A 14,559-nucleotide genomic window follows, 5' to 3' on the forward strand; every position below is an offset into this window, starting at 1 on the left:
TGAAATCCACACATCTCCAGGTTTAAGAAACTCTTGTTCTAGAAACTTGGCAACTTTAAGACTTGTGAACTTCAACTCCCAGAATTCCTCAGCCACAAGTCTTAAAGTTGCCAAGTTTGGATACCTCTGTTCTAAAAGGCTAACTTTTTGCCTGTACACCATTCAGTAAATTGCCGTGTATTTTTTTCCTAACTAACAGGCTTAATAAAGCACTTTTTTGATGCCAAAGTTTTGAATCTCATTTTATTTGAAAAAAAAAAGTAAATGAAAAAGCACAGTAAATTAATCCAAACCTGCAGGGCTTGCCTGGGGCTCCTAGTGAAAAAGAAAGATAATATTATAGTATGGGGCGAGGGGAGTGGGTGGAAAAGATTCAAGCATACATAATAAATACAGTCAAACATTTCCAGAAAAGGACTATGCCTGAGGGTGAGGTTCAGACTTTAACATAGAGCATCATGAGAATCCTCCACATATATATTTAAATATATAATGGTATAACTGATGGCGTGATAAGAATCCTAAACTAAGATGTAATATGCTTCAAAAATATTCAGAGGGAGAATAGTTCTCCTGGGAACACAGCAGTTCCTCCTATCCTCAAAGCAGCTTCAAGGAGTAAATTCATCACATTAATGGGGTGACTAAAAGAGCTGCCTCTTTTCTTCAGGCTTGTGCAGAAGCCTGCAAAAAAAAAAAAAAAAAAGGGGGTGTGTGTGTGTGTTTTAATGAAGAGAGAAGAAGTGTTGTGATTGCCTGAGGCCCAAAGTAGTCCTTCTGAATCATTTTCATAGCGTGCACAGATCTATCCTAAAGAGGCAGAAATTTAGGCTTTCAAGAAACTCGGTATGTGGCCAATGCCACACCTTGGGAGCGAAGGGGGAAAAAAAAACAGTACTGAGCTAGCTGAATCTGGGATGGTAAATGAACAATCTAAGGCCACAAAGAATTATGGTGATTGATTGTTTGCTTTCCCCCCCCCAAGCTTGGAAAGATCACCAGCTTTTCTCCCATCAATTTATACTTAAACTTATCATTTCAAACATCCCAATCAAGATATATACCTTCTAATGTGTACAATGGCATATAGAGGCCAATAGATCAGGGGTCTCCAACCCTGGCAACTTTAAGAATTGTGGACTTCAAATTCCCACAAGTCTTAAAGTTGCCAAGGTTGGAGACCCCTGCAATAGATCACTAGAGGAGGGGGGGAGAATGGAATGGGGAACAGAAATAAGAGACAAACATTTCAAATAATTACACTCTCCTATTGCTGTTGAAAGCAAGGAACATTACCTAGGAACAGCACCACAAACTTCCTTTACTAAAGCCACTTTGCTTTCTAATTCACACTATCATTTACTGACAGAGTGAAGTCAGGAACAGTGCAAAATAAGAACCATAGATGAAAGATCCAACCCTGCACAATTACTCATTCACCACTGACAGTGGTCAACATTTATTTTATCTATCTTCCAGGATAGCACTTTTCTTGCAATCAACATCTCCTTTCTATTTCACATTCAGCATTCATTCTAATGTCATTTAATATGTTACCCATTCAAATTACAGTGTAAAGCCAGATCCTTCTGTAACTGATGACAATATATGAACTGCTTTCCAGACTTTTTCAAGAAAATATACAAATCAAGTAGATGTGTAAATGAAAGTTGGGTTCTTCACATCTCCAGGGCTTATTAAGGGCAGAATGATGCTTACATTTGAGAGAATTTTGTCTTTAGAAAAACATGGTACTCAGGAAAAATCAACACTTAGGTCTCTACAGGGAAAAGAATCAGCCTCAGGGCAAAATTCCATGATGCTATTCAAACATGTAGGCCTGTTTTGGTCTCAGCTGCTTTAACTAGAACTGTTTTCCCATTTCTAAGTGCTGGCAGTGAGTAAAACATAGATGCTATGAGATGACTTATTTTGTCAATTATTCCCTGTAAATATCATTTTACCAAAAAGAATCTAGGAATGTTTTGTGTAATAAAAAGAGCAAATGTGCAATATGGTTACAGGATAGAAGACCAGTGAAGGGAGAATAAAATCATTGTTTTGACAGGGTGAAGTTATTCAGCCTTTAGTAGTCCGAAGGAGAATGACGCCAAACAGATGCATCCTTATTGGTTGTCTTGATGCTGGAGAATGGAAGCAGCTACTACAAAAATTAAACTTTCATAATTTCCCTGTGTTGTACGTAAAATAATTCCTTCTACCTTGCTCATATGTAGATGAGCAGATTCTCATAGATGTCAGTACTACCGTTCCTTTTCTTATCTATAACAAGGGCTGTTCAAAGTTCTTGTAAGTGCAAAATAAACACCTATGGTTTTAAAACAATATCTACACATGCAACAGAATAAAGTGGTAAAAGAGAATGAGGATAGCCATGACATGAGTCTGAAGTGTCCGCTCTGAACTATCTCAGGACTCTCCCATTTCATTCTATTAGATAATTAGATTCTAGCCTTTTAACCCTAACATGCAATTAAGTCTCTCTGTTGCCCAGAAGAGCAAGTGCATCTGAGCAGAATAAGAGCCGATGCTAAAATATCATCTGGCATAAACTCCCTAGTCAAATCAATACAATTTAAGCTTTCAACTTACAATATGCCATGATCTGATAGCTTCAGCTGAAAACAAAATGGCACCAAATGAATTGCAACAATTTCTATCTTCAAATAAGTATTAGAGAAATATCCCAGGACCCGATGATGCATATCAGATGCTTACTCTTTCATGAGAAAACGTCTATCAAAGAATATGATTTCTCCAAAGTCTCCAGTGACAGTTGGACAAATTATCTACTGCTCCTAATTAATGAAAACACTGTCGAATTCAAGTGGTGGCTCATTCATTTTGTGCAGACTGAGGGTTTATTGCTATTAGAGCATGTTAAAGCCCTCCATCAAGTGAAGGCAGGTGACTACTTACTAATGCTTGGTTTAAAAAAAAATCTCTGAAATCAATAAATTAACACATGCACACTTACACACACACACACACACGCACGCACGCACACACACACTTGTAAAGATTATAAGTATTTCTAAAGTCCATGGAAATATCAAAAGGGAAAACAATTGAAAACAAAGCCAACCAAAACAGTTGAGTTTGCATCAGAAGGCTCAATGCTTTCTCCTCAGATCCTGTTGTCATTAGTTCATAAACCAACCCACAAGGACAACACATCCTTGACATGAAGCAGTCCAGCTAAACATCTGGAATTTCAATTGTCCTATGGAAAGGGAAAGTAAGCTCCATGTTGTGACCTGAATTATCTTCTGTTGTATGCACAATTTAATTCTTGGATTGTTTTCATGTTCGTGAGTTATAAAAAGATAAAGTTCAGTGTTGAATCTTTGTCTTTGTCTTCATATATTACTACATTGATAAATGTTCCATCACTTTTCTCCAACATAGAAGAAAATCCATAACTACACAACTGCTTTTTAGAGAAGACCATTTTGATTGTACATGAATTACTGCCCTCGTCATCATAATCCCTTTATCTGGTTTAAGGAATGGATAAAAAAAGATTGAGCTGTTTTGGGGGGTTATTTGTCTTCCCATACTGCCTTACAAGAGCATTCCAGAGGAGAGGTGTGACACAGTAAGCCTTTCATAAGCTCCACTGTAATTACTCTCCCTACTGCTGAGACAATGTTGGGCACAACAACAAAGGGCTCTGAAGAGGAAGCAAGTGAGAATTGCACACTCCAAATGGACATAAAACCAACTGGAAGTTGCTTCAGTTTTACTTCCTTTCTACAAGAAATGAACTCCCTCTAGCTGCAGCAAGAAAATCAGCTAGGCAGCAGCACATGTTCCAGGAGATATGTGATGGAGTCCCAGTGCTTCCAGAGAAGGAAGAAAAAAAGCAAGAGTAAGGTAGTGCTCAGGAGACGCATGCGAGTCTTCACCATTGGAGTGATGAAACTAGCAATGGTGGAGACAAAGACCAGCAGCACGGCCATTAAGGCCAAGATGACATTGATGAATTTTCCCAGTAAAGCACGGGCATTGGCGTTTTCCACTCCTTCTAGTTGAACCACTTGCTGTTGCTGCTGCTGCAGCTCTAGCTTGGTGACCCGAGTCAGGCAGGACTCCACAGCTTCCTGTGGGAAAAAACAAAAAAATAAAGAAGGAATCAAAGTTAATTGATAACTCAGCAATAACTTTTGCATGCTTATTTTACCTAGCTGTAGTAAAATGATCATTATAATCAGTTCATTGTATCTAGCTAGTTATGATGACCCAATAGCAGGTAATTTTGTAAAAAGGCACTATAACACAGAAGAGTCAATACTAGGACAAATGAATCCATTGTCTAGTCTAGCATAAACCAACTTTCTATTGATACGGTGCATCTCCTTCGAGGAAAGCCAACAAATATCACAATGTTCAGGCCCCAGGAAAGTGTATGTCAATTGAACAGTTATAATATTGTGATATCTTCTATTATGACGTTCTAATGTGACCTACAGGAACTTCTTTAGTCACATTAAGAATTTCCTCAATTGAAGATAATACTAATATGTAACCTGAACATGAGTTGCATCACCAGTGGATAGAGTGATAATATGGACAGGAAACTACCACAAGCCTCGTGCAGGTGTAAGAAAGGCATGTAATAAATACATATTTTTAGATGGCTCAGTGAAGGGAGAGTGTTGGCTGCCCTTATGGTGAATGTTGCTGCTGTTCACTATAGTGGCACTGAAGTTACCCCACGTGCAGGGTTCTACAATACTCATAACAGGGACATGTCAGGGACATTCAGAGCCTGTTCCATTGCCTTCCCAGATTTCCTTCTCTTCTCAATATCTCATATCAGATGGAAGCAATTGCCTCAGTCGTCTAAACAATGAGAATTCTTTTTCAAATTTTTGATTAGTATACATGAGAGGATGGGAAAAGATGAGAGCAACTTGACATGGTACTTGACAAGATACTTGACATGGCTGTGTTCAGCATTCAGAGAGGCCTTTCTAAAACCACCGTTTGAAATGCTAAGGCAGCTGCATCCTCAAAGACTTGTGTAGCTTTCCTGGATTCTTTGAACATGTGCATGCATGCATGAAAAAAAACAACCTCCCCAGAACTACTGCTGAATCGAAGTAATAGGATGGTAATATCTCACAGCAATGTAAAGAAGAAAATGCACTTCTTTTAAAGTATTTAAAAGCAGGTGCCCTTCCTTAAAAATTCTGATGAATCTTTTTTTTAATGTAAGAAAAAAATAGTGGCTTTTGTCCATGAAACATGCATTATCTCCTTCAATATGTCTGTTCTTTTTATTTATTTGTTTGAAGTATTTTGATCAGGCTGAGATGTTCCTTGAATTGCCACGTGGGGGCAGAACAACACATATCGGGAATACAATTCTCAATTACATGCAACTTTATATAATTTATAAAGAAAGTCGCTGCGCCATTACTTCCAAACCACTACGCTCCCACCGACTCCATCCTCATCCGCGGGACTAATTCTACCGGGCGGAACCACGGCAGGACGAGAGCGCCAGCGATTTCATAGCCGATCTGCGGGACCTCGGGGCTCAAAGTGCGAGTTCCAGGAATTAGATGACGCCCCCTCCGTGACCGCGTGGTCCTAGGTCTCCGGGACCAGGCACTGAAGAGCGCTAATGGCGAAGGGCGACATCGATCTCGCCACCGGCATGCGGAAGCTTCCGCAGCCGAAGCCACTCAAGAAATCAGCGGCCCGATTGAGGAAGGCAGAGAACGGGACCACGCCGACAACCCCGAGGCAAACCGCCGAGACTACTCACACACCACGGCGACCTGGACTCCGCCGGGACACCCCGGAAGAAGAAGAAGACGCTCCATCGCTCCAGACGGGACGAGACCGACAAGATCAACGGGTCGTAAGTCGGGACCCAGTGCGCGCGGGTGCGGGGCAACCATTTCCGAGCAGAATGCCGCTTTCATCGACGCCGACCTGCCGGCATTGCAACAAGAAGGGCCACATCGCCCGAGTCTGCCGCGCCGGGCTCAGAAAACTTACAGCCCCGACGCCGAGAACCGAGCAACCAGAGGCAGACGACACACCACCCAGGCACAGAGAGCGCAGTCGACAATCGCTGGAACCGAGACAACCGGGGCCACTTAAACGGGAAGACCGCCAGAGGGAGGAAACCCATCAGACGGTCACCATTGGCCACGCCGAGACCAACGATGCCCGGCAAGGTCTACGGAAGTGAACATCGAGGGCGAAGTCGCGGCCGGGATGGAGGTGGACTCCGGTCCTACTTCCATGATCGCCCTGAAAGAAATCAAGCGGCTGGTGCCAAACATCCAAAAGGCAGGACTGAGAGTTGAAAATTGGTAGTCAAGGACTACCAAGGGAACCGAAATCCCCGCCATCGGGACCGACAGTTCGAGGTGACCTTCAAGGGCCGCACCGCAAAACTTCCCCTGACAGTCGTGGACCGGAACCGACTCCAGCCTCCTAGGACTCCAATGGTTCGCACCACTGGGCATCGAGGTCACCGGAATAAACCACATTGAGGAAGCCGACTGGGAGCAGCAGCTGGCTGGCGACTTCCAAGAAGTATTCGACGGCACCCTAGGCAAGTACCGAGGGCCCTCATCTCTTTCAGCCTAGACCCAAACATCGCCCCCATACGCCTAAACCGAGGCGGGTGCCTTTTGCACCACGGAAAAAATAGACGAGCAGCTTGACAAGCTCACAAACAGGGGTTTTGCAGCCAATTGACCACGCCCGGTGGGAGACCCCAATAGTCACCCCAGTTAAGCCAGATGGGTGCAGGATCTGCGGGGACTATAAGGCCACCCTCAATTGCACCTTGCAACAGAGCGCCCACCCCGGGCCCCAGTAGTGCAGCACCTACTTCACTCACTGGGGGCAAAGGTTTTGACTTAAGCCTCGACCTGGCGCAAGCCTATCAGCAACTGCCGGTCGACGAAGAAACCACCGAGGCACAAACTATAGTCACCCACCGGGAGCTGCTGTAACCCACTCCAGTTTGGAGTCAGCGTGGCCCCTGGGATTTTTCAAAGCCTCATGGAGAGACTACTGCAGGGGATAAAAGGGGGTGGTCCCTTTATCGACGACGTACTAGTATCAGCAGCCAACGGGAAGAACTAGAGGGTCGCTCTAAGGGAGGTACTTGAGAAATTCAAGAGGGCCGGTCTAAAAGTGAAAAGAGAGAAATGCCAGCTTTACACAGAGCAAGTTTCCAGTTCCTGGGGTACCTCCTAGACCGACATGGCATCCACCCCAACCGGAAACAAAGTAAAAGCCATCAAGGAAGCTCCCATCCCCAAGAACAAAAACAGAGTTGCAGGCATTTCTGGGACTGCTCAATTTTTACAATGTATTTTCTTGCCCAAAAGGGGCGATCGCGGCGGAGCCTTTGCATAGGCTCCTGGACAAGACGGCAATGGACTCTGGGGGACACGTGAGGACGCCGCATTCAGGAAAACCGAAGGACCTGCTAACCTCGGATGCCGCCCTCATACAATACAACGAGACTTCTACCCCTCGTGCCACATGCGACGCCTCACCTTTTAAGGCGGCGCCGTCCTCAGCCATACACTTGCCGGACAGAAAAGAAGCACCCATTGCCTTCTTTTTCAGAGGACACTTAGCAAGCTGTGAAAGAAACTACAGCCAACTGTAGACCGGGAGGAACTGCAACGACAGGCCAGGCAACACCTTCCAGACGCATTCCATCGAAGAGGCCAAGAGACAAAAAGACCCCAACCGAACAGGTCAAAAGCCAAAGAACAACTGACCTGCGCAGGTCCAGTAGACAGGTGACGAAGCCCCGCCACATTTCTACGGGACTACGTTATGTAGGAACGAACCAAGAGGGGAGTGGGTGTTCTGTACAGTAATTAACATACTCGTAAACCCCGCTACCGTGATTGGCTAGCAGCGCGCGCGACTCGGATTGGCCGAGCGAGCCGCACTGATTTGGCTCCAAGAACCCTCCCGCGATTGGACAAGCCAAGAGCGGGAGATTCAAGCGATGCCATTGGTCGCAGCGCCGCAGCTTGGGAATAAATAGCCGCAGTTTTCCCTTCCACTTTAAGTTGTAGCTGGAGCACAATAAAGAGCTGAACTTGTCACTGACTCGAAGCTTCCTTCCTGCTACCGGACACGCACACTTATTTTACCTAGCTGTAGTAAATGATCATTATAATCAGTTCATTGTATCTAGTTATGATGACCCAATAGCAGGTAATTTTGTAAAAAGGCACTATAACACAGAAGAGTCAATACTAGGACCGAATGAATCCATTGTCTAGTCTAGCATAAACCAACTTTCTATTGATACGGTGCATCTCTTCTTCGAGGAAAGCCAACAAATATCACAATGTTCAGGCCCCAGGAAAGTGTATGTCAATTGAACAGTTATATATTGTGATATCTTCTATTATGACGTTCTAATGTGACCTACAGGAACTCTTTAGTCACATTAAGAATTTCTCAATTGGAAGATAATAATATGTAACCTGAACATGAGTTGCATCACCAGTGGATAGAGTGATAATATGGACAGGAAACTACCACAAGCTTCCGCAAGTGTAAGAAAGGCATGCAATAAATACATATTTTTAGATGGCTCAGTGAAGGGAGAGTGCTGGCTGCCCTTATGGTGAATGTTGCTGTTGTTCACTATAGTGGCACTGAAGTTACCCTCACGTGCAGGGTTCTACAATACCCATAACAGGGACATGTCAGGGACATTCAGAGCCTGTTCCATTGCCTTCCCAGAATTCCTTCTCTTTCTCAATATCTCATATCAGATGGAAGCAATTGCCTCAGTCGTCTGAACAATGAGAATTCTTTTCAAATTTTGATTAGTATACACGAGAGGATGGGAAAAGATGAGAGCAACCTGACATGGTACTTGACAAGACACTTGACATGGCTGTGTTCAGCATTCAGAGAGGCCTTCTAAAACCACCGCTTGAAATGCTAAGGCAGCTGCATCCTCAAAGACTTGTGTAGCTTTCTTCTGGATTCTTTGAACGTGTGCATGCATGCATGAAAAAAACTCCCCAGAACTACTGCTGAATCAAGTAATAGGATGGTAATATCTCACAGCAATGTAAAGAAAAAATGCACTTCTTTAAAGTATTTAAAAGCAGGTGCCCTCTCCTTAAAAATTCTGATGAATCTTTTTTTTTAATGTAAGAAAAAATAGTGGCTTTTGTCCATGAAACATGCATTATCTCCTTCAATATGTCTGTTCTTTTATTTATTTGTTTGAAGTATTTTGATCAGGCTGAGATGTTCCTTGAATTGCCACGTGGGGGCAATAAACAACACATATCGGGGAATACAATTCTCAATTATTTATAATTTATAAAGAAAGAAGGAAACATTTTTTTACATCAGATTATACACAATATTATTTACGCAGAAAGAGAGCAGCAGCAAAGTGCAGCGAAGCACAATACAGAGAAAAGAGGAAAGGAATATCAACTCTATATCATTATCACTGCCCTGATGATGTTACTTTAGTTTGGTGAATGAAACATTTGCAAGAAAACAATCAAGCTCAGATAACTCCTAGTATCTTTAATTTCAATCCAAATATTTTCCTCTGTTGATACAGCTATCTGAAATCATCTCCAACCTGCTATACCAACACTTTTGCTTTAATTTCCTGCCATGGGATAATGAAGACTTATTTGCTCTCTCTCCCTCACCCCATCTTTTTAAAATTTTCATAGCAACATTTTTTCTCCCTAAGTCATAAAGATCATGAGAAGAGGTATGGAAAGCAGGAGGAAGAGGCCTGATACTGAGTCAGATAATGGCTCATCAATATTATCAACTCAGTATTATATTACATGAATCCTGAGGATCTCCACTCAGGACTTTTTCCCAGTTTGGAGATGCCAGGGAATTCAACTGGATTGTCTGCTTCTCCTTTGGCCTTTTCACAACCTGGCAAAAAGAAGGTAATTTATTGGCAAGTAATAAAATAAAGTTAATCCATACAAAAACCCCTTGTTCTTTTTAATGTGGGTTTAATTCAGTGTTTCTAACCTGGCATGCTGGCTGTGGGAATTCTGGAAGTTTAAGGTCCACACATCTCAAAGTTGACAAGTTTGAGAAGATTTGATGTAATTCATTTTCTCCTGGAGATAAAGATTTTTTTCCCCAGACATTTATCTTTTCATCTCCAGACAACCAAATTCAGAAAACTCCTTGAGGGTATTTGTCATAGTTTCAGCTCAAAAGACTTGGTTGTAAAAGTGCTGCCTATAGAATAGAATAGAATAACAGAGCTGAAGGGACCTTGAAGTCTTCCTGCTTAGGCAGGAAACCCTGTACCACTTCAGACAAATGGTTATCCAAACTCTTAAAAACTTCCAGTGCTGGAGCATTCACAACTTTTGAGGCAAAGTTGTTCCACTGATTAATTGTAACATGCCACCTGAGATTTGTATGGATAGAACCATAAACTTTTGAAATGGTCAGAGGACATGTGCAATTAATTCACACTTTGAATTATGTCTGTGTGTGTGTAGAACTGGTTTTTGGACCAACTGCATAAACTTCCCATGTCAGTCTGTACCTGAATATCCCTGGCCCTTTTCGTAGGACTGGTAAGCCACCTTCTCTTCCATGCTGGCCAGTTCCTGCTTCAGATTGGTCATCTCATTCTGATGAAGCTCAGTCAGGTCATTGAGCTGCTCTTCCAAGCGTTCATATCTGTACAGTAATTAACATACTCGTAAACCCCGCGCCGTGATTGGCTAAAGCGCGGCGACGGATTGGCCGAGCGAGCCGCACTGATTGGCCCGCAAGAACCTCCCGCGATTGGACAAGCCAAGAGCGGGAGATTCAAGCGATGCCATTGGTCGCAGCCGCCGCAGCTTGGGAATAAATAGCCGCAGTTTTCCCTTCCACTTTAAGTTGTAGCTGGAGCACAATAAAGAGCTGAACTTGTCACTGACTCCGAGCTTCCTTCCTGCGCCGGACACGACACTTATTTTACCTAGCTGTAGTAAAATGATCATTATAATCAGTTCATTGTATCTAGTTATGATGACCCAATAGCAGGTAATTTTGTAAAAAGGCACTATAACACAGAAGAGTCAATACTAGGACAAATGAATCCATTGTCTAGTCTAGCATAAACCAACTTTCTATTGATACGGTGCATCTCCTTCGAGGAAAGCCAACAAATATCACAATGTTCAGGCCCCAGGAAAGTGTATGTCAATTGAACAGTTATAATATTGTGATATCTTCTATTATGACGTTCTAATGTGACCTACAGGAACTTCTTTAGTCACATTAAGAATTTCCTCAATTGAAGATAATACTAATATGTAACCTGAACATGAGTTGCATCACCAGTGGATAGAGTGATAATATGGACAGGAAACTACCACAAGCCTCGTGCAAGTGTAAGAAAGGCATGCAATAAATACATATTTTTAGATGGCTCAGTGAAGGGAGAGTGTTGGCTGCCCTTATGGTGAATGTTGCTGCTGTTCACTATAGTGGCACTGAAGTTACCCCTACGTGCAGGGTTCTACAATACTCATAACAGGGACATGTCAGGGACATTCAGAGCCTGTTCCATTGCCTTCCCAGATTTCCTTCTCTTCTCAATATCTCATATCAGATGGAAGCAATTGCCTCAGTCGTCTGAACAATGAGAATTCTTTTTCAAATTTTTGATTAGTATACATGAGAGGATGGGAAAAGATGAGAGCAACCTGACATGGTACTTGACAAGATACTTGACATGGCTGTGTTCAGCATTCAGAGAGGCCTTTCTAAAACCACCGTTTGAAATGCTAAGGCAGCTGCATCCCTCAAAGACTTGTGTAGCTTTCCTGGATTCTTTGAACATGTGCATGCATGCATGAAAAAAAAACAACCCTCCCCAGAACTACTGCTGAATCGAAGTAATAGGATGGTAATATCTCACAGCAATGTAAAGAAGAAAATGCACTTCTTTTAAAGTATTTAAAAGCAGGTGCCCTTCCTTAAAAATTCTGATGAATCTTTTTTTTTTTAATGTAAGAAAAAAATAGTGGCTTTTGTCCATGAAACATGCATTATCTCCTTCAATATGTCTGTTCTTTTATTTATTTGTTTGAAGTATTTTGATCAGGCTGAGATGTTCCTTGAATTGCCACGTGGGGGCAGAACAACACATATCGGGAATACAATTCTCAATTACATGCAACTTTATATAATTTATAAAGAAAGAAGGGAAACATTTTTTTTACATCAGATTATACACAATATTATTTACGCAGAAAGAGAGCAGCAGCAAAGTGCAGCGAAGCACAATACAGAGAAAAGAGGAAAGGAATATCAACTCTATATCATTATCACTGCCCTGATGATGTTACTTAGTTTGGTGAATGAAACATTTGCAAGAAAACAATCAAGCTCAGATAACTCCTAGTATCTTTAATTTCAATCCAAATATTTTCCTCTGTTGATACAGCTATCTGAAATCATCTCCAACCTGCTATACCAACACTTTTGCTTTAATTTCTGCCATGGGATAATGAAGACTTATTTGCTCTCTCCCTCACCCCATCTTTTTAAAATTTTCATAGCAACATTTTTTCTCTCCTAAGTTATAAAGATCATGAAAAGAGGTATGGAAAGCAGGAGGAAGAGGCCTGATACTGAGTCAGATAATGGCTCATCAATATTATCAACTCAGTATTATATTACATGAATCCTGAGGATCTCCACCCAGGACTTTTTCCCAGTTTGGAGATGCCAGGAATTCAACTGGGATTGTCTGCTTTCCTTTGGCCTTTTCACAACCTGGCAAAAGAAGGTAATTTATTGGCGAGTAATAAAATAAAGTTAAATCCTACAAAAAAAAAAACCTTTGTTCTTTTAATGTGGGTTTAATTCAGTGTTTCTCGAACCTGGCATGCTGGCTGTGGAATTCTGGAAGTTTAAGGTCCACACATCTCAAAGTTGACAAGTTTGAGAAGATTTGATGTAATTCATTTTCTCCTGAGATAAAGATTTTTTCCCCCCAGACATTTATCTTTTTCATCTCCAGACAACCAAATTCAGAAAACTCCTTGAGTGTATTTGTCATAGTTTCAGTCAAAAGACTTGGTTGCAAGTGCTGCCTATAGAATAGAATAGAATAACAGAGTTGGAAGGGACCTTGGAAGTCTTCCTGCTTAGGCAGGAAACCCTGTACCACTTCAGACAAATGGTTATCCAAACTCTTAAAAACTTCCAGTGCTGGAGCATTCACAACTTTTGGAGGCAAAGTTGTTCCACTGATTAATTGTAACATGCCACCTGAGATTTGTATGGATAGAACCATAAACTTTTGAAATGGTCAGAGGACATGTGCAATTAATTCACACCGAATTATGCCTGTGTGTGTGTAGAACTGGTTTTTGGACCAACTGCATAAACTTCCCATGTCAGTCTGTACCTGAATATCCCTGGCCCTTTCGTAGGACTGGTAAGCCACCTTCTCTTCCATGCTGGCCAGTTCCTGCTTCAGATTGGTCATCTCATTCTGATGAAGCTCAGTCAGGTCATTGAGCTGCTCTTCCAAGCGTTCATATCTGAAAAATGGGAATAAGAGAAAACATTCAACCAATGGCTAGCTTAAAGAAGGGAAAAGCTTTATGCATACCTGCATCATTTTGAGATTACCAGTAACATCTCAATTTTGCTTATTTGAAAGTAAGCCCTCCTTATTTCAGGGAGATTTGCCTTCTAATACTTATGCATAAAATCTTGCTGTAAAATACCCAGCAATTTCTCAGGGGTTGATAGAAACAAGCCTGTGAATTAATCATGGAAAACCAATGCAATGTACATGCTTTAAAATATGTATATACATGTGTGTTATGTCTCCCCTTTAATTTCAGGTGAGCAAAACAAAATTCAGCTGTTTCAGAATTAACTCAAATCAAAAACAACCCCCACAAGAGAACGGCTGAAGTAATTCCAAAACACAGCAATAAATCCACACTCTGTCGGCAGTAATTCACAAGCCTCAGAGAGTTTGCTGCATGTCTTCACTCCCATTTAGTCACTTTGCTTCTGGCGAATTCCACCAGCCCAGCCGTGTCCTTTTATCCACTTATGGAGCGTGTTAATTTCCTAATTAGTTACTGGCTCGCGCCTCCTTCCCTAATTGAGATTAGGCGTCTCAGCCTCCTATTGGCCCTGACGTCACGCCATACGTTCTCCAAGTTGTCATCTCCACTGGAAAACTCTTGCATGCCTTCCTTGTTAGCCATTCCGGCTGCTGCTCAGATAAAGAACCAGAGGAGGTCGAAGGTCCTGACAACTCTATTAAATCAGGTTTATCTCCCCTTGTTAAATCCATCTCCTCATCCTGGCTACTATCCAAGTCACTAAGCAATGCCGGCTCATATTTTGCTGCCATATCCTCGTCGCTCGAACTCATATCTGCCACAGGAGCAGATTCCAAACCGGGAGTCACAACACATGTGTTTGCATGTGTGACCCCCTCACATCCTGGACATAAATCATTTCAATTCCTCTCCTCAAGACACAGCTATA

At 42.2% G+C, this 14,559-nt stretch overlaps 1 protein-coding gene across 7 annotated transcripts in view; it reads right to left on the bottom strand.

Annotated features, from left to right (window-relative positions):
* Positions 1-226: 226 nt before the first annotated feature.
* Positions 227-14,559, bottom strand: part of TMCC2 (transmembrane and coiled-coil domain family 2) — a 101,380-nt gene continuing 87,047 nt past the window's right edge. For all 7 annotated transcript variants that reach the window (XM_026676811.2, XM_026676813.2, XM_026676812.2 and 4 more), the window contains 2 exons: positions 13,454-13,589; positions 227-4,124 (listed from right to left, as the gene is read on the bottom strand). In XM_026676811.2, coding sequence (XP_026532596.2) covers positions 3,813-4,124; positions 13,454-13,589 — 448 coding nt within the window. In that variant the 3' untranslated portion in view covers positions 227-3,812. The remainder of the gene's footprint in view (positions 4,125-13,453; positions 13,590-14,559) is intronic.

The sequence above is a fragment of the Notechis scutatus genome, chromosome 3, assembly GCF_049901735.1.
Source record: "Notechis scutatus isolate UNSWTSFEM ecotype Mainland chromosome 3, rNotScu1.2, whole genome shotgun sequence".
NCBI classification, from domain to species: domain Eukaryota; kingdom Metazoa; phylum Chordata; class Lepidosauria; order Squamata; family Elapidae; genus Notechis; species Notechis scutatus.